This window comes from Molossus molossus, unplaced genomic scaffold (genome assembly GCF_014108415.1).
Source record: "Molossus molossus isolate mMolMol1 unplaced genomic scaffold, mMolMol1.p scaffold_m16_p_12, whole genome shotgun sequence".
In the NCBI taxonomy this organism is placed as follows: Eukaryota; Metazoa; Chordata; class Mammalia; order Chiroptera; family Molossidae; genus Molossus; species Molossus molossus.
Window position 1 is genome coordinate 16,135,991 of NW_023425347.1, and position 17,434 is coordinate 16,153,424.

A 17,434-nucleotide genomic window follows, 5' to 3' on the forward strand; every position below is an offset into this window, starting at 1 on the left:
TTAATATGAAATTGGTTTTCTAGTACATGATTGTGAAAAAGACATTTAAAAAATACTCTAAGATTTCATCTGAGTCTTACTTTCTACAGGAGAAAACCGACGTTGTTTCGTGAACAGCATGGCCATCCAGACCCACTGGGGCCGCAGCCCTTGCTCCGCTGCTCCTTGGCTGGTGCTCACCTGCCACAGGCACTGCTGTGCGGGGGAGGGGGCCAAGGGGCGGGGGAGGAGCTCAGCCCGGGCCCCTGCGGGGTGGGCGGGAGGCAGAGGGGCTTTCCCTCGTCACGGGGGGCACGATGTCTGTGAAAGATGCGTCCCACCCGTGGCCGCGCCCCGAGCAGGAGCCGCCTGCTTTTGGTACTAGCAAAGGAAACAGCGAGGGGGACCGAGGTGTGGAAATGACGTGGTTTGTTCGAACCGAAATAATTCTACTTTCACACTGACACACACCAGCACAGACACACAACAGCAAGTACTGAGACAGAAGGCACGTCCACGTGGCCCTGGTTAGGGCCCGGCGGTGGCTCATCTGAGACCCCTGCCTGGGCTCGGAACCCGCGCGGCGAGGTGTTCCCCCATTTCTGTCGCCTGGAGATCTGCTCTGGAGAAACGTTCCTAAACCAGCTGATACTTTAGTCAAGAAGACTTTTACTGCTTTAAAATTATTGTCTCTATTTACTCAGTAACACTGCAAATAGCTTGATTTAAAGCTAAAACTAATTTTGGTGGGCTTTCGTGGGGGGAGAGGAACCCGTCCAGGTTACGTTTCTGCAGTCACCAGACCACACTACAGACACTCGGACAGCGTCCTGCGGACCAGCTGCGCTCGGCCTCGCTGTGGGCAGGTCAGCGCGGCCCCCTGAACTCGGGCAGTGACGCCGGCCGCGTGAGCCGCTGCCGGGCGCTACCGCTCGCAGGCTTCTGGCGCTCTCCCGGGCACGTGTCACCAGGTGGCATCCGCGTCCCCAGCAACTCGGTCCACGTTAGTGGCATCCACACGCTCTCACAACCATATTCCTGTATTTCTTCAAGATGACATTGGAGTTGTCGTCAAAGTACAGAACCGAGATGGCATTCAGTTTGGTTGGCGCGCAGCACGGTTTGGGGACGTACTCGGGATTCATTAGGTGAACCTGTCCCAAAACAGGAGGAGAAGTGCCCGTTAGGAACCTGGTCCTGGCTGATGCCTACTGCAAAGCGCCAAGCTCTGAGCTCACCAGCGTCTGGACGATGGCGTGGTTGGTGGCGTTCATGTGCGCGTTGAGAGGGAAGGAGCACTCTCCGTCGCAGTAGTTGGCAGCGTACCCCTTGGGTGCGATGATCCAGTCCTTAGTTTAAAAAAGCAAAAGCAAGCAACCAAAAGGTGATCAGCATACACTGCTGACATCCTCTGTGCTCTGTCATCCTGTGAGAGGAAGTACCCACGTGGACAGGCAAGGAGACATGGAGGAAGGCCGATTTCACGCAGGTGGCACAGCTAGGGTGTGAGCCGGGCCCGTCGGCTCCGGAGCCCGCCCTCCTTCCACAGGCATTTAGCTGCTTCCTGCCTGCCAAGCTCGGAAGCACACAGGCGGCTGGCTTTATGTACTTGGACCCAAGGGAGCCTCTGCAGGAGCCCAGGGTCCTCCATGTCATGCCACCTGCATATGGACACTATCTTCTATCACTTGTCACCTATAATTTGCTGCTTATAAACTAGTGGCGACTGTCAGGGGTGGGGCAAAGCATTTGAGCTCCTCCAGATAGTTTGGGTGAGCCGACTCATAGCCATCGCCGAAGTTAACTATTGATCCCTTCTTCCAACCCTTTCTCAAAAAAAATTTGTTTAAATTCCCATATGTAAATACATGCCCGATGGACTTAGAAAGAATGAGGAAAGAGTATTGGGAAAGATGGTTATTGATTTTTGAGGTACACAGAACTGGGGAACCCTGGGATCCCTGGCAAGGTGCCCATAAGGGCTGTGGGCACACGTAAGCCAGGCCTTCACCCGCCTCCCTGCCAGAGCCTGGGCCTCTGGAAGTGCTCCTGGGTACCTCCACGGGGGGCCACCTCGGCCCTCACGCCTAGTCTGAGGTGGCCTGCTGCACGAGGGTGAGGAGCCTCCGAGAAAGGAGACCCGTCCCCTGATCCGAGAACTTACCTGCCACCCCAGGTCTTGGAAGCTCACATAAAGCTCATGCTTCCTGCAGGCTGTTTTTAATTCACTGCTGTTGTAATCTGTTGGAAGAGATCAAAACACGCACCCATGAATTCATTCATTCCCTCACTGTACTAGGCTCCGGAGAGCAGTGAACCAGGCCCCTACTGGACACAAATGTGGACATCAAACAGCTCCACCAGGTCCCCAGCTGCTTGGATGTTTAACACACTCTGTCTTGTCCACTCTGGTCTTAGTGCTGGGCACACTTGCACAATATTATGATAAATTGGGCACAACATTATGGTAAATACAATTGACTTGAATGGAATCCTTGAAGCAACAGGTGTTTGTTGTGCGCCCCTGTTGTGTGCACGATCTATCGAGGGGGTGTGCCAAGACGCCCCGAACACTCTGGGCTCCTGACGTGGAAGATGTCCAATGTAGACTAAAGGACAACTATCCCAGGTAGCATGTGCTATATTTCAAACAGGGAAGGGCTTGAAGATGTACAGGGGCTTTAAAGAGAGCCGCTGGGCCAGGAGAGCATCGGGAAGGAAGACAATGGAGCGGGCCCTGACCAGGAGCCCAGGAGTGGGGGAGGGAGGGAGACCGGCTGCAGGGGCCATCCCCACCTGCTCTGTCCTGCAGCCTCGCTGCCAGGGTTCAGCCCTTTGACCTGCACTTAAGCAACCCTACCTACTAAGCCAGTAGTGCCTGTGAGAATCTGCTGAGGTGGACATACGTCCTGTGTGCCACTCAGCAGCCACCAGCCTGGCTTAACCGACTCACCGGTGAGAGGAACAGCAGTGCCCTGGCTCAGTTAGGCCCCCGGAGAGCACCTGTGTGGCGCCCTCTGCTAGGCACCTGGTGAAAAGGAAGGTAGGCTAGACAATGCCTTCCCCCTCCAGGAACTAGAGTCACAGGGGTGGCGCGAGATGTAGACATTCAGGGCGGGGTGAGGAAAAGAGCAGCTCTCCTGGGATGGATTTAAGGAGAGGAGAGGAGTCAGTGGAGATGAAGCTGGAGGAACTTTATCTCGATTGGCTTAGAACGCTAACTAAAATTCTTGGGCCCTTCCACCAGAGATACTAGGTTAGCCTTGAAATGTTTTTGAGTCAAACATGTTCGGAGCTGGGATTCTAAAGGATTGAGCTGATGTTAGTGATAGTTGGGAGTTCTAGAGAGGGGGGAGAGAGAAAGTAAGACTGGGGAGAAAGGTTCTGAAGCTAAAATGGACTTGGATGGATACAACCACCTGAGCCCATTTGCATGCTGCCTCTGTCTTTTTTTTTCTTTCTTTTTTTTTAATCACATGATCCAGTAAGTTGCCTGTTTGAACTGGTTTTTGTTACTTGCACTCCTGGCCCTGAGGCAGGCAGGACGCACACACAGATTTCATGATCTTGTAAGGGAAAGAGCAACAGTAGCAACCTAGCCCAGTAACCTGCTCTGAAAGGAGAGACAGGCTACCTTTCTGAGGTGGTTTCTAACTCCAGATTTACTCATTCCGCCCACCTGCCTTCCTCCGCACAGAACCTCCGTTGCTGTACTGAAAGCACCCGGAGGAGGGACTGCGAGACCGCCCGGGAGGGAATCCCCACGAGGGGGACCCACGGCTCTCTCCAGAAGACAAGATGCACCCGTCAACACCACAAAGCTACAGTGACTTCCTGCTGAACAGAATCCCTCAACGGAAAGAATCAACCACACAGAGAAATAAAGTATCCTGAGAGGTCAGTTGGATAGCAAGACAGAGCATGTATAGGACCCCAGGGACAGCAGGCGAGCGTCATCTCAGAATGGGTTACAAAAGAGAATATCTAACATAATGAGAGAGAAAATAGGAAATAGAACCCTAAAGTAAGAACAGTATGGAAGCCGTGGCTGGTTTTCTCAGTGGTGAGCGTGTCGGCCTGCGGTCCAGAGAGACCTGGGTTCGGTTCCCGCTAAGGGCACGTACCTCGGTTGCAGTTTGTCCCCGGCCCTGGTCGGTTGTGTGGGTGGCAGCCAGTCAATGTGTCTCTCTCACATTGATGTTTCTCTTCCTCTCTCTCTCTCGTTCTATCTGAAGATGAGTGCAAAAGTGTCCTCGGGTGAGGATAAAAAAAGGAAACAGTATGGAAAAAGAACAGGTGAATTTGAAACAGAATTAAATAAAACGATAAAAATCATAATCATTGAAAATAACATGAAAATGGATAGGCTAAATATCAGATTAGATATAACTGAAGAGAGAATTAAAGAACTGATCAATATATTTGAAGAAACTTCCCAAAATATTGCCCCGAGTCAGGTGGCCAGAAAATATGGCAATCTGTAGAGATGTGGAAGACAGAATAAAAAGCCCAATGTTATCTCTAATAGGAATTTCTGAAGAGATGAATGGGGAGAGCTAATAGTTGAAGACAGATGTCTGTGAATTTTCTAGAACTTCAGAAAAGCAGGCTTGTTTAATTTGAGAAGGCACAATGAGTCCTAAGCAGAGTAAATAAATTTCTATCTAGCCATATCTAGTGAAACTAGTATATCAAACACACAGAGAAACTCGTAAATGCAACCGAGATGAACAAAAAATTACCTACAAAGGAACGCAAAATTGATAACAAATTTCTCAACAGAAATAGAGCACATAAAAAATATCAAAAACTAGCCCTGGCCAGTTTGGCTCAGCAGTTGAGTGTCGGCCTGCAAACCAGAGTCCCAGGTTTGGTTCCCGCTAGAGGCACATATCACCAAAAAAAATAATATATATATATAAAAACTGCCCTGGCCAGTTTGGCTCAATGGTTAGAGGGCTGGCCTGTGGACTGAAGGGTCACAGGTTTGATTCCCAGTCAAGGGCACATATCAGGGTCATGCAGGAGGCAACCAATCAATGTGTCTTTTTCAATGTCTCTCTCTTTCTCTCTCTCCCTCCCTTCCAATCTCTCTGAAAAAAATCAATGGAAAAATATCCTCAGGTGAAGATTGACCAAAAAATAAAATTTAAATAAAAATAAATAACTATGCCATCAACCTAGAATTCCATACCCAGCTGTGGCAGCTATTTATTGTTTTGGTTACCCAGCATCTAGGAACAGTTCTCATTTGGGGGAAATTCCTAGATAAGTGGGAATCAAGGTCCCATTTCCAATGACAGATAGCCCTGTCTTTGTCCCTGGCAGTTAGAGACAGGCTTCTGACTTCATTAATGCCAATCCACTGCACCCACTTTTGAGAGAGTGACTCAAAGGGGAAACTAAGAGTGGGCGGCATGGCAGCAAATGTTCAGCGTGATGGCCCCAGTGGCAGTATTCAAACCACATTGTCCCCATGACCAGGTCCAAGCTAGAACTTGATTCTGAATTTGGTTCTCCAGCCTTGTTGGTTGGGTGAATTCCCTAACACACTTAAATTGTTTTTCAGTTTAAGCAAGTTAGAGTTTTCTTTTATTCCATGTAATCAAGAGTCCTGATTAGCTAAATTTTTATCCACAGTTAGAGAATAAGGAACACAGGGTGGCGTGGGCTCACTCTCTTACAGTGTCAGTGAGTCCATCTTTCTGTTGCAGTATCTTCTAAGCAGAGACTTTAAGGAACTTTGGGAGTGGGGCACGAGTTTATCTGAGGGAAGAATAAGTCATACAGTAGAAATGACAAATGTGTAGTCCCTGAGGAAGTACCGGTTGGCATATTCCAGGAATAGTCTGATGGAGGCTGCTGTGTGTTTGTTAAAAACCCGTATCCTCTATCTACCCACCGGGCATACAGCTGACATTCCCAACCGCAGTGAGGTGTGGCCTTGTGCTGAGTGCTGCCCACGACGTGGGGGAAGGGAGGCATGCCGCTCCCTCCTCCTGCCAGCCACAGGGCAGGGTGAGTCTTCCGAAGACTCAGGCCCTGGTCCCCTTGGACTCCTGAAGCTGTCCTGGGTCCAATAAGTTATATGACCCCCCAACTTCTATATAGTCTCAGTCGGGAATGTTCCCTGCCCAGTCTCATTTGGCCTGCGTCCCCCAATGTAAACTTCCTCCAAAAGACCTTCACTGTCCTGGGGACCAAGATCACCCCAAAATCAAATTAGAATTGTTAGCCATGTGAAAAGCAGAAATTTCTAGGACAGCTTTCCTTCCCAGATGGGTGAACATGGAAGTGTAATATAATAAAGAATATACCTGGTCTTTGTCCTGGTTCTTTGGCCCAAGTGGCGAAAACCGTGGAATTTCCTAATTGAAAATTCCCACCGGGGGGTGGGTCCCTAGACCGCTTCTGGATGGGGGCTGGTCACCAGAAAGACCAACCACATGATTGGAGGGCTGGGCTTTGGGCCAGCCTGACTTCCTGGAGGGAGACGGGAGACGGGGTACAGCATGGCCAGTGATGTCATCAGTCACGCCTAGTGCCGAGACCCACATCCAAGCTCTGGACGCTGAGGCTCGTGAACTTCCGGGCTGGCAACCACACTGGGCGCTGAGCGAAGGACGCTCCCAGATTCCACAGGGCGAGGACGCAGGTCTGCGCCCCCGGCGGAGCTTGTCCTGTGGTTTTCCTCCTTGTGGTTCCCCCTCCTGTGTGTCCTTTATAACGAAGCTGGAATCATAGGCGGAGTGCTTCCCTAAGTCCCGTGAGTTGTTCTAGTGAATCCCCAAACCTTAGGGCATTATGGGAACCCCCGAGTTTGTAGCTGGCATCCGAGAGAAAGCAGTCTTGTTGGGGACCTTGCCTTGAACTTGGGAGGTCTGTGTCAACTCCAGGTGGTTAGTGTGAGGGCTAGTGGCATCAGAACCAAGACAGGGACACCTTCTACACGCCTGGATTTCCAGTGTCATCTGCTGGACGGAACCAAGGTGACACGGTGAAGCACTTCGCCGCCCTCGCTGTCTGAAGCTCCTAATTTCACTCTCAATGCTCAGCAGAGGACTTTCTCTAAGGACAGCTCTTTCTTTTAGAGCTAGATACTGGCATACTGTTAAGTAAAAACGGGGGGACGAGAGTGGACGGGAGGAATCGGCTCTCCTGTTTTCCTTCCTACAGACACGTTCAGGCCACAGTTAAGTTCTCCTGTAACTCCATGTTAAGTGCCGGTAAAGAATGTATAAATATCTGTGCAGATCAGTGTACCTCAAAATACTTATGTCTGCTGCTTGGGGGCCAGGACCCCGAATTCTGCTGTGGAATATCACTGCCATGCATTGTTTGGTTTTTAGGGATTCACAGATTGCAGGAAAACATCCCCACCCTCCGCCCCTCGATATTTGTTTAGATGAATGGTCTGACAGAGCCAGTGAAATCCTATGCAGTTAGAATTTAACAGGCACACGGTCTCTCCAGTGGGATAAAGTAACACAGCTTTGTCCAAATGTTTCACCAATCAAGGGCCGGGCAGAGAAGCCAAGCCACAGAGCTGAAGAGATGCAAACAAACTGACCAGAGCAACAGTCCAGAGGCCGACAAAGCCACCCCCAGGGCAAGCAGACCTTGGTCTGGCTCGTGGGCTGCCTGTTTCTGCACCACGAGAACCATCAGGGTGTGAGCCCCATCCTGACCTGCAGGCCAGAGCGACAGGAATGGGTCCCCTGTGGCCCAGGTGAGCCTGCGGACCCTGGACCTGAGCCACGCCCTTTAGAGGGGGCTCACCCCCAGGTGCGGGCGCTACCGCATCCGCACACGGTGTCTCCGATGCCAGCACGCCCTGCACGTGCCCCGGATGCAGCTGTGGCAAAGGTCAGTCTTGGTTCTGAGAGACATTTTCAAGGGATCTGGCTTTTCCAGTGTTGACCATAAAGAGTGAAAACTGGTTCTCAAATCGTCCATGTGCTTCCCTGGCCTACAGGGGAGGCAGGGCGAGTTGCGGCAACCCCACTGGGGTCCGGGCCCGGCCAGAGCAGGCCCACAGGGCCGTCGAGAGTGACCTGGGCAGGCAGGGCTCTGCTGCAGGTGGGTGTGGGCTGAGTGACCAGGAGACAAGTGGTCACAGCCCTAAGACCCCCAGGGCCAAGTTCTCCTGTCACAGAAGCAGGCGGCTCTCGTGCGTCCTCTTGGCGGGAGAGAATCCGTCTCCCCCACAGACCTTCACGCTCCCAACTTAGCAGAGCTTGTTCACAGCCCCAGGAGCACCCTGCCCCCCTAAACTGCTGCAGTAGGAAAAGCTTCCGATACAACTGGTTGGTTTAAAAAACCCAATCCTTGCTCTCCTCTCCAAATAAACATTACAAACTTTTAACGGGTTTTTAAGTGGAAATTTAAATAGGTTCCGTCTCACAGGAAGCCCCAGAGGCTGCCCCGGGGGAAGGCGCTCCAGCGGAACCTCTGTGCTCTGCCCGGGGGTCAGCGACCTCCCAGCAGACAGGCCGGCCCCTGTGGACCGAGGGAAGTGGGGGCGTTGGGGGCAGAGTCAGGCTGCAGTGCCCGAAGGGTGTCTTAATTATTAAGTCTTTATTCTTCCAATACTTTGCCAAGGGAGGTCTGCATCTCATCAGTCTCCTGAGCGATTAAACCAGTAGGACAGAAACACCCAGAAGCATCATGTCCGTTGCTAATGGTCAGACTGGTAACCGGTATCTCCCGTTTCCCCCCGTGGCTGGCGCCGAGGGGTCTGGGTAGTCCCGCCATTTATCTCTGAAGGAGCATCGGCACCCCGGCGGCTGCGGCCCCCTTCTCCCAGCCTCCCGTGTCCCTGTGATTTGTGATCTGGGTTACGGAGGGCCAGGAACACCTGGGGGGTGTTGGGCGTCCAGCGCAACATGAGCTGTATGAAGACACGTTTTCGCGGAGTCCAGCGATGGCAGGAGGGTATGGTGACCAAGCCGCTTGTCCTTGCACTTCAGACACCTCTGGACTCACACATCTGAGTCAGCTTGGAGGGGTGGGGGGATGAGTCACAGCTGGGTGGGCCGCAGGGCAGATGCTGCAGCTCCCAGCACAGAGCTCACCACCAACCCGTGCTCACCCTCCTTCCCATTCCCTGCCCTCCTGGGCCACCCGGTGCCCTTCTGTTCCATGTGTATGTTCCTCACAGGCTGTGGCTGAGCTCCAGTCTCCTTGGTTCTGGCTGGGACTTCTTTCTTCTCAACGGCTGGGCCATGGCCCTGACACTCCCCTCCTCTGGGGACAGCCTCTACTCCCTAACGTGCTTCCCCGTGATGGCTGAGGGTGTGTCGCCTACAGAAGAAACCTCACAGGGCCCTGGCTGGGCCCACGTGACAGCAGCCACCCCGTGAGCCCCACTCCGCTCTGGCAGGCTGGCCCAGCGGGGAGCATCTCCCTTGTTCAGTGGGGGAGGCCGGTGCTCCTGGCCCCGCGGTGCACAGCCCGCTGGCCTGCCTCCTCCTCCCAGCAGCTCCGTCCCCAGGCAGCGGCCAGGTGCACTGCATGTTGCTCCACCCCAAACACCAGGGTCACATCCCACAGCCCTGAGGAGGACATCTGGGTTAATCCCATCAGCATCCTTGTGTCTGGTCCTCCTGAAAAGCCACACGTCCAATAACGCACCAAGGGGCCATGTGCTAGGAGAGCCTGGGCCCACTGCTGGTTATTCCTGAAGCGGGGTCACTACGTGCAGCGCGAGGCGGTTCCCTTGCACGGAGGCCAGGAGGTCCTCAGGGAAATGAGCCCGGATGCGAAGGGAGGGGCAGTGCAACGATCCTGCGACCTGACGTGCAGGGCAGGCGACCTGCAGGCCTCATGGCCAGCTCCAGGGCACTAGCACGCCAGAGTCGGGGCCACGCAGCTAACACCTGGGGACCCCAGAGAGGTGGCCAAACCTGAGTCCAGTAGCCCAACCCAGCCCAGGTCCCGGGGGTCTGGGCAGCCCACCCACTTTCCTTTCCAACGCCAACAGGGGAGGAGGAGGAACAACAGGGAAGACGTGGAGAGGAGAAAAGGCAGAAAAGAGACCAAGTCAGAACCATCCAAACCAGGTGAGAGGGAAGGAGGGGGCGGAGTGGGTGGGTGGCGCCTCCTGCTGGGGCTGCTGCAGAGGAGCGGCTGGGTGTGTGGGTTGTGCGAGGGGGCTGACCCCTCAGGGCCCTGCAGAGGACACTGTCCCCACTCAGCAGGACACACACCGATGCTGGCAGGGCAGGCAAGGGCAGAGGGCATGGTCCACACTGCCTTTCCTGAGCTCAGGCTCCAGCGTCTTTCTGAGGAAGCTTGTTTAGAGCGGGCAGTTCACCCCTCGTACCCCCCTTCTCTCCTGGAGTGCCGAGGGGAAGGAGGAGCAGCTGTTCAAAGGCCCCTCTTGTCTTCAGTGGTCCGGCTGCTCTTTCCATATCTCCGGGCCTGTCAGCCCATCTTATCCAAAGCCAGTATCTGGCTCCCCCAGACTCCACCGGGTCAACACAGCCACAGAGAAGCCCAGCCCCTGCGCCATGGACACCGCGGGCCGCGGTGGGACCTTGAGTTCCAGGGTCCGTGATCCCACAGCGGCGGGGGTGGGAGGGGTGGCGACAGCGTCATCCTCAGAGCCTAGATCTTGCTTACAACCTGGATGGTGGTGCCAGGAAACAGAGAGGCCCTGTCATTCTGTTGCTCCAGGGTGTCAAGGTCTCACGAGGTTCCCTTTCATCGGGGTGGGGCTTCGCCTCTTCTCAGGCTTTGCCTTGATTATAAAATACGGAGCTGAGCATCTTGAAAATAGACACCTGCTTCCCGTGAACACAGCTTGAAGAGCCCTGTGCTCCCAGCACCTCTGTCCCCGTCAGTTCCTAGACGGAGCCCCGGAGCCCCTCGGGCTGTGACCGTGGGTGAGTTCCTCAGCAGCAGGCCATCCATGGCCTGTCGTTCCTTCCTGCCTTTAGCACCTCTGTGAGGGCGAACCCAGCGATGGCCCTGAAGGTGACTCTCCAGTTGGCATCGCTCCTTGGTAACTATTACCCGAAAGGCACTTCATGGCAAACGAGAGGCAAGTATTGTAAATTTGGCATCGGAAGTGATTCTAACTTTCAAACCACGGATGCCGGGCCTGTGTTCCATAGCTGTGGAGAACTAAGATCGATTTCATTTAGAAAGTCCTGAACAGCCTCCGCTTCCCGACGGAGACAGCTGGGAGCCAAGCCGCAGGGCTTACAATTTTAAGATCAAAATGAAACATTAAAATTCCCCACTATTTTGAAGAACTATGTGCATTCTTCCCAAGCTTTGGATGTCCTTGGTGGGGCAGTCCACTCGGCTTTGGCATGCCACCCCCTGGAAGCCAAGGATGACCTAGTGTGGACATCTGCTGGGAACTAAAAGGCCAAGTACGTGTTGATCCGTGAGAGCGAAACCCCTCATCTGTGGACTAGAGTTCCCTGAAATCTATAGCAACGGATTTCATAGTCATAATAAAGCACCCAAACCACTGTTCAGCAAGCCATGAATTCTGGTTACCTTTCTTATCTAGCATACTGAATCGTCTTACTTGGGAAGTTCAAGGGATAGGAGATACAAACTACTAACAAGGTTAAAAAAGTATATTTAAATGCACCAGAATCGTCTTTTTTCCCAGGACCCTTAAAGATACATGTTTGAGGGGTTGGACAGAGACAGAAAGATAACTTAGGTAAGAAATGCTAACAGGTAGCCTTTGAAGAACCCATTTCAAAGGACAGACAGGGTCTGGGGAAGCTGCTGGTTCGTAGACGGTTGGCAGAGCTGGGTGGCGGCAACATAACATCAAGGATGAAAGGGGCCGAAAGGTCCCCTGATCCAGTTTTACATGAAGTATTAGAAGTGGCAGCAAACATTTCCAAGCTACCATTGCAGAAGAGCACCTGTAAGTCCCACTGTTGGCAGCCAGCTGGCTCACGTGGCAGAAGAACACATACTCACCAGCTGACTTGCAATCACAGTAACGACCCCCGCCCCAAAGATGTCTTGGAAAGTTCTTAGAAAATTAACTAGATCAGCACCAGAATCACCACATGGGACCATCCTCGAGGCCATGTGTTCACAGCCCTCATAATGGATTGGCCAGATGCCGTCACAGTCCCCAGAAGATAAAATAGTGAAGCCCAGAGAGAGACTAGAAACGCCGGAGAATGGCAGCAGGTAGGAAGAGCCCACAGATGAAGCCAGAGACTGCAAGGGCACATGAGACCAGTCGTCCGGTAGAAACGGAGACAGAGAAGGAGTTGCCAGACTCACTAGAATCCCCAGTGGGCTGCACAGCGTGGCGTGGACCAGGACTAGTGGAAACGATGGATGACACTTTCCCGATGACACTCAAGCCCACTGCGGAGGTGCAACACGGCCAGCAGCCGACATTCTCTGGGAGCAGACAGCTGCCGAGAAGCAAGGCAGTGAAACCACCCAGTGTGACTTCGATCCAAACCCACTGTTTGATGCACGTGCTTGGAAAGTCCAGCTTAAAGGCCACGTACAGATGTGAGAGCAGATTTGGTGGGAGGTAGGGAGGAGGCGGAGGGGCTCTTGGCCTTTCCCTGGTGGTGAACTGGTCGGCCATCCATCTCAGACCTCTGCAGCCCAGTTTCAGAAACAGCCACACATTTCCCTGCCGTGCCTCACCCTGACAACAGGCAGTTCCGTGAATTCTGTTAACATCTTTACCCAGATGCAGGACGTTCTCTAGTGGGCTTCCCCTGGTGGTGGTGGTTTCCGTGGAGAAATGTTCATTCCCTGGGAGCACTCTGTGGAAGAAGGGGGGCAGCAGAGGCAAAGCAATCTCTTCCTTCAACCAGCCCAGAGATGTGCAAGGGGAAAGGCCTTCCTGGAGTCCCACCGGAGGCCACAGCTTTTCGTCTGCAGCATCTGCCTGGCTTGCGAAGGCTCCGCCACATCTGGCCCCGCTGCGGCCTGGAAGGGAGCGCAGGCCGGACAGCCGGCTTCTCAGGGTGGCAGGCCAGCTTCCGGGAATCCCCTTCTGCAAGAGCCGCCGCCTCCTCTGTGTGTCGCCTGCGGACGGCACGCATGCATAAGGAAGAAAGAGCCAAACACGGACGTAGCACTTCCCTGGGTCTCATGTGAGCAATTTCTCAGACCAGCTTAGAGGGACTTTGAAGACACCACGAGGCAAGGGAGATCCTTTGTGGTGATACTTTCGGGGTGGGGGGTTGTCTAGGACTTTTCCCAGCTGAGGCCAGAGGTACTTATAATAAACTCTTGTGTTCGTACTGCTGAGCAAATTGGAAAGTACTGGGTGGGGAGGTGGAGGGCAGAAAGACCAAGAAAAAACAGATATACTTGCATCTTATCGTGACTAGATCAACTTGAATATTCCTATTTCATTTTAACTCATCAAGTGGAAACAAAACATAGTTGAAAGGAACTTCGAAAAAAATAACTGGGTGACACTGCTAAAACCCAAATCAGAGACAACACGTTTTCTCAATTTATAAACATTCAGTGTGTACTGGGGAGGGGAGGGGATGTGGAATAAATCAAGTGAAATTTTAATTTTAAAAGCAATCAACATTTCAAGAGCTGCCTTCATGTCTGAGGTCCCGGTACCAAACTGACCACAGTTCATTAATGAGCTGAAGGCGACCACTGGCAGAACAGCCTCCTCCTGCCCTGAGGGGATGCTGAGATTAACCATTCAGCAGGCCTCCTCTGCCGGGAATAAAGGAAAGCAATCACTTCTTTCTCTTTTTTAAACCTCAGCCCTGACTATGCCGGTGGTAAACACAGGAACAGCCATGCTGTGCGACGCTCCCCAGAAACATCGGGATGACAAGCAGCGGAATGTCCCATGGCTCCGGGTGGTGGGTCTTCAGCTCCCACATCCAAGTCAGTGGAAGAAATGGCTGATTAAGTCAGAACGTAAGCTGGAGACGGTTCTTCCTGAGGAAGGTGGGGCACTTCTGGGAAGCTGCATGAACTCGTTCTGGCCACTGGAGGCGGCATTTTTAAAGTCACCTGGAAGAGTGAACGCACCTTCTGGACGTGCTTTCCGAGGATCCTTACCTGCCTGACAACCAACTTTCCCAAACTGGATGCAACTCCTCTTCCAGCGCGGGTCTGAGCCACCTCAAATGCTTCTCATTTAATCCCAGCAAATGCACCGAGTTATTAACCCTCCCCGCTGAGTAGATACGGGAACAAAGCTGAAATGGACTAGATGTGTTCAAAGCACAGAGGAGTCACGAGGGAAGCAAGTTCTCTGACTGCAAGTCCCACAGCACACCTCTAACTTCATGCTGGACTCGCGCACCGTTTAAACAGCCAAAGGAAAGCCAGGGCGTGCAAGCCGGGCTTTGGAGTAAGCTGCATCCGGGCTGGAATTCAGGCGTTAATGCTCTGTCAGGTGCATGTTTTGATGAGTGGACTTCTGGGCCTCTTCCTAAAATTGCACAGCATGGGAGGGACATTTCTAACCACCGCTGAATTGACACGCAAGCAGTGGGAGCTGCTTCCTCTCTCTCTTGCCCTTTGAACCTCCCTGTTCAGGGCAGGATGGGCTTGACCCGTTCTCTAGCTCCAGGGGTAAGCACATAGCCCTGCCTGGCTTTCCACAGAGGCCACCATGAAAGAGAGGGTCCGGGAAGCACTGGTGGCCTTCCTTACTGCCATGTAGAGACAGTCTCTCTGTGAACGCCACCAACAAAGGAAAATAGAGAGAGAGAGAGAGACTCCTGATGTCATCTGAGCCCCTGGAGGCAGCCGTGCCTGCGGCGAGAAGCGCTGAACTCCCGGCTAAATGAACCAATCAGATCTGCCCTGGAGGGAGCCACCGGCACGGACACACGCTAGCCCATCTTCACAAGTGCGTGAAGTCGTTTCCATACTGCCACCTCCCAGGCGTAATGCAACTGGGAGGAAATCGAGGATCGTTATGTCGGTGAAAGAGTTGGAGAAATCTTAGCAAACGTAGAATGTTTTCCTGGAAAAACAGACACTCACGATGTCTGCAACCTGCAGACTCCACCGTTGGGCAGCACATTCCCCTGCCGGCCCCAGGAGCCCGACTAGATCACGTGTGACAGTGCTGAGGCACCGCAAGCCTCTGAGTTGGCCCTGCAGGCGCCGTGCGGCCCGTGACACCGTCCGCACGTCCTTATTCCCACGGAGGCCCGAGAGCCAGCAAGGAGACACAGGCTTCACCCAGACCTACCTGAGGCACTGGAGACCCGGGACACGTCCTGGGACTGGGTAGAGCGATTGCGGCTCTGCTGCCGGCGCCGGCCACTGGCGGACCTCGTGGTGCGCACGTGGACCTCACTCACTTTGAAGAAGGCCACCATGAAAGGCTGCTTGTCATAAGGGCCATCTCTGCCCACCAGGCCTGCAGCTCGGGGGTTGATGCTGAGTCCTTGAATGCAAACCAAAGCACGCCCCTCTTTATTCCTCGGAAATGTACTCCTGTCGCCGCATAACCGACCCTTCCCGGCCTCCCAGGGCTCATCCCCTAAGCATGCATGTGATGGGGAGCAGGCGTGCTCCCTGATCTCGGGTGGTGCCCTTTGCATGGACAATATCAAAACCCTCCTTCCAGCCCAGCCAGTGTGGCTGAGTGGTTGAGCGTCGACCCATGCACCAAGAGGTCACTGGTTCGATTCCCGGTCAGGGCATGCCCAGGTTGTGGGCCCAGTCCCCAGTGGGGGGCATGCAGGAGGCGGCCAGTCAATGTTCTCTCTCATCCATGTTTCTATCTCTCTCTCCCTATTTCTTCCCCCCTCTCTCTAATATCAATAAAGAAAAACAAACAAAAACCTTCTTTCCAAAGGTCTGTGAATCAAAGCAAGGGGCGGGGACACTCCTGTTTCTGCTAGTCTTTTTCCTTCATATTCATTCTTTCTTTCTGATCATACTCATCCCAACCAGTGAGGTGACACCCCAGGAAGAGAGGCCCAGTCTGAGGGCCCGTGGGGGACCCTCGGTCCACTGAGCTTGGATGCCGCCAGAGGAGGGGCGCTGGAGGGTTCCTGCAAACCTCCTCAACAGCCAGGCGTCGACTGTGCTCTGTCTCTGTCTCGGCATCGCTCACCCTCTGCCTCTGTGCTCTCCTCCCAGCACTGCTCTCGGAACCTGGGCCACCTAACCGCCCCCATCCTTCCAGGGAAAGTGTAACGGCAGTTATGAGGGAGCAGCAGGAGTCACCCTGAGCCGTGGACTGTCAACCCCGGATCTCTCACACCGTGGTCAGCGAAAGGAACGAAGGGCTGTTGGCCTGAGTCTGGCGGACTCACCGTCCCGAGTGACCACGCTCAGCTGAAGCCCCAGGTTGTGCTGTGGGGTCACCACCCACAGGTTGCTCGTGGCTGTGATGTCAAATTCCAGCCAGCCTTCCTCGGAGGCCCACACGACGCGGGTGTCCAGCAAGAACAGGTCCGAGTCCCTGGAAGAGAGGGAAGGTGACGTGGTGAGAGCACGCTCTCCCCCCACTCAGCCCACGCTGTCCTGCAGGGTCACCATCGAAGGGCCAACGTCAGGTCAGGTCACGAGCTCGGTGGACAGTGACCGGCCACAGCTCTGGCCGCGCGGCACCCCACAGGACGTGCGCCAGGGCGCGTGGGAGAAACCAGCTTTCTCCCGAGCACGGGAGGCCCCCCTCACCACAGCCTGGCTAGGATGCTTACACCCAATCATTGAGGAATTGGGGTAAATGACAGACACACAGACAGTGTCCCATTGTGGCTTACTTTATGGCTTCCGAACTCTACAAAAAGAGAGAATTGCGGGAGCAGTGAGGAGAAGGGTTGAGAACATGTTCACATCAGGACCAATATGAGCGCTGACAGAGTTGTGCTCTGCTCATTTAAAAAGAAAAATTGGGACCTCACATGTTAGTTCACATGTGAGTTCCTGCGGAATCAGGAGAAACAAGAAGCCACATCACGTGTCTGAGCAACCATCGGTTTTTCTCCTTCAGTTACGGCATCTGAACGGCCCGTGGTCAGAGTCGAGTCCTCTCCCCTCTGGCTCTGTGACGGGCATGTTGAGTGGATTTAACGTGGGTCCCCGCACAGTGGTGAGCCAGGGCTGGGGTGCTTTGGGGCAAACCCATTGAGTCCACTCTTTCCAGTGGGCTCCACAGAGAACATTTTTATATTTTTTACAGTTTTCAACTAGCATAACCCTAGGGGCTATGGGAAGACGAAGCGCGGGTTTCTTCCTGTTCATCCACATGTCCTGGCGGAGCAGCGTTAGGGGCTGGTCACCTCCATGTGTTGCAAGGACGATACATCGGAGCTGACCTCCCAGGGTCACTGACATGGACTGGCCTGGAACGCCCGTGATGGGCACATTTGGGCCGTGGAAAGACTCAAATCCCCTGGTGCTGAGACTATTTTGCTGACATCTTACAGGATAGAAACATTACTAGAATTAAATACTGAACGTGAGGTGAGCATCTCAATACTAATAAGTACATTTA

At 53.6% G+C, this 17,434-nt stretch overlaps 1 protein-coding gene across 1 annotated transcript in view; it reads right to left on the bottom strand.

The window, feature by feature from the left end:
* Positions 1 to 916: 916 nt before the first annotated feature.
* The window catches only part of BMP6 (bone morphogenetic protein 6), a 154,668-nt gene continuing 138,150 nt past the window's right edge, over positions 917 to 17,434 (bottom strand). The window contains exons 3-7 of the mRNA XM_036256629.1: positions 16,248 to 16,396; positions 15,173 to 15,370; positions 2,144 to 2,220; positions 1,218 to 1,328; positions 917 to 1,133 (exon numbers count right to left, since the gene is read on the bottom strand). Coding sequence (XP_036112522.1) covers positions 984 to 1,133; positions 1,218 to 1,328; positions 2,144 to 2,220; positions 15,173 to 15,370; positions 16,248 to 16,396 — 685 coding nt within the window. The 3' untranslated portion in view covers positions 917 to 983. The remainder of the gene's footprint in view (positions 1,134 to 1,217; positions 1,329 to 2,143; positions 2,221 to 15,172; positions 15,371 to 16,247; positions 16,397 to 17,434) is intronic.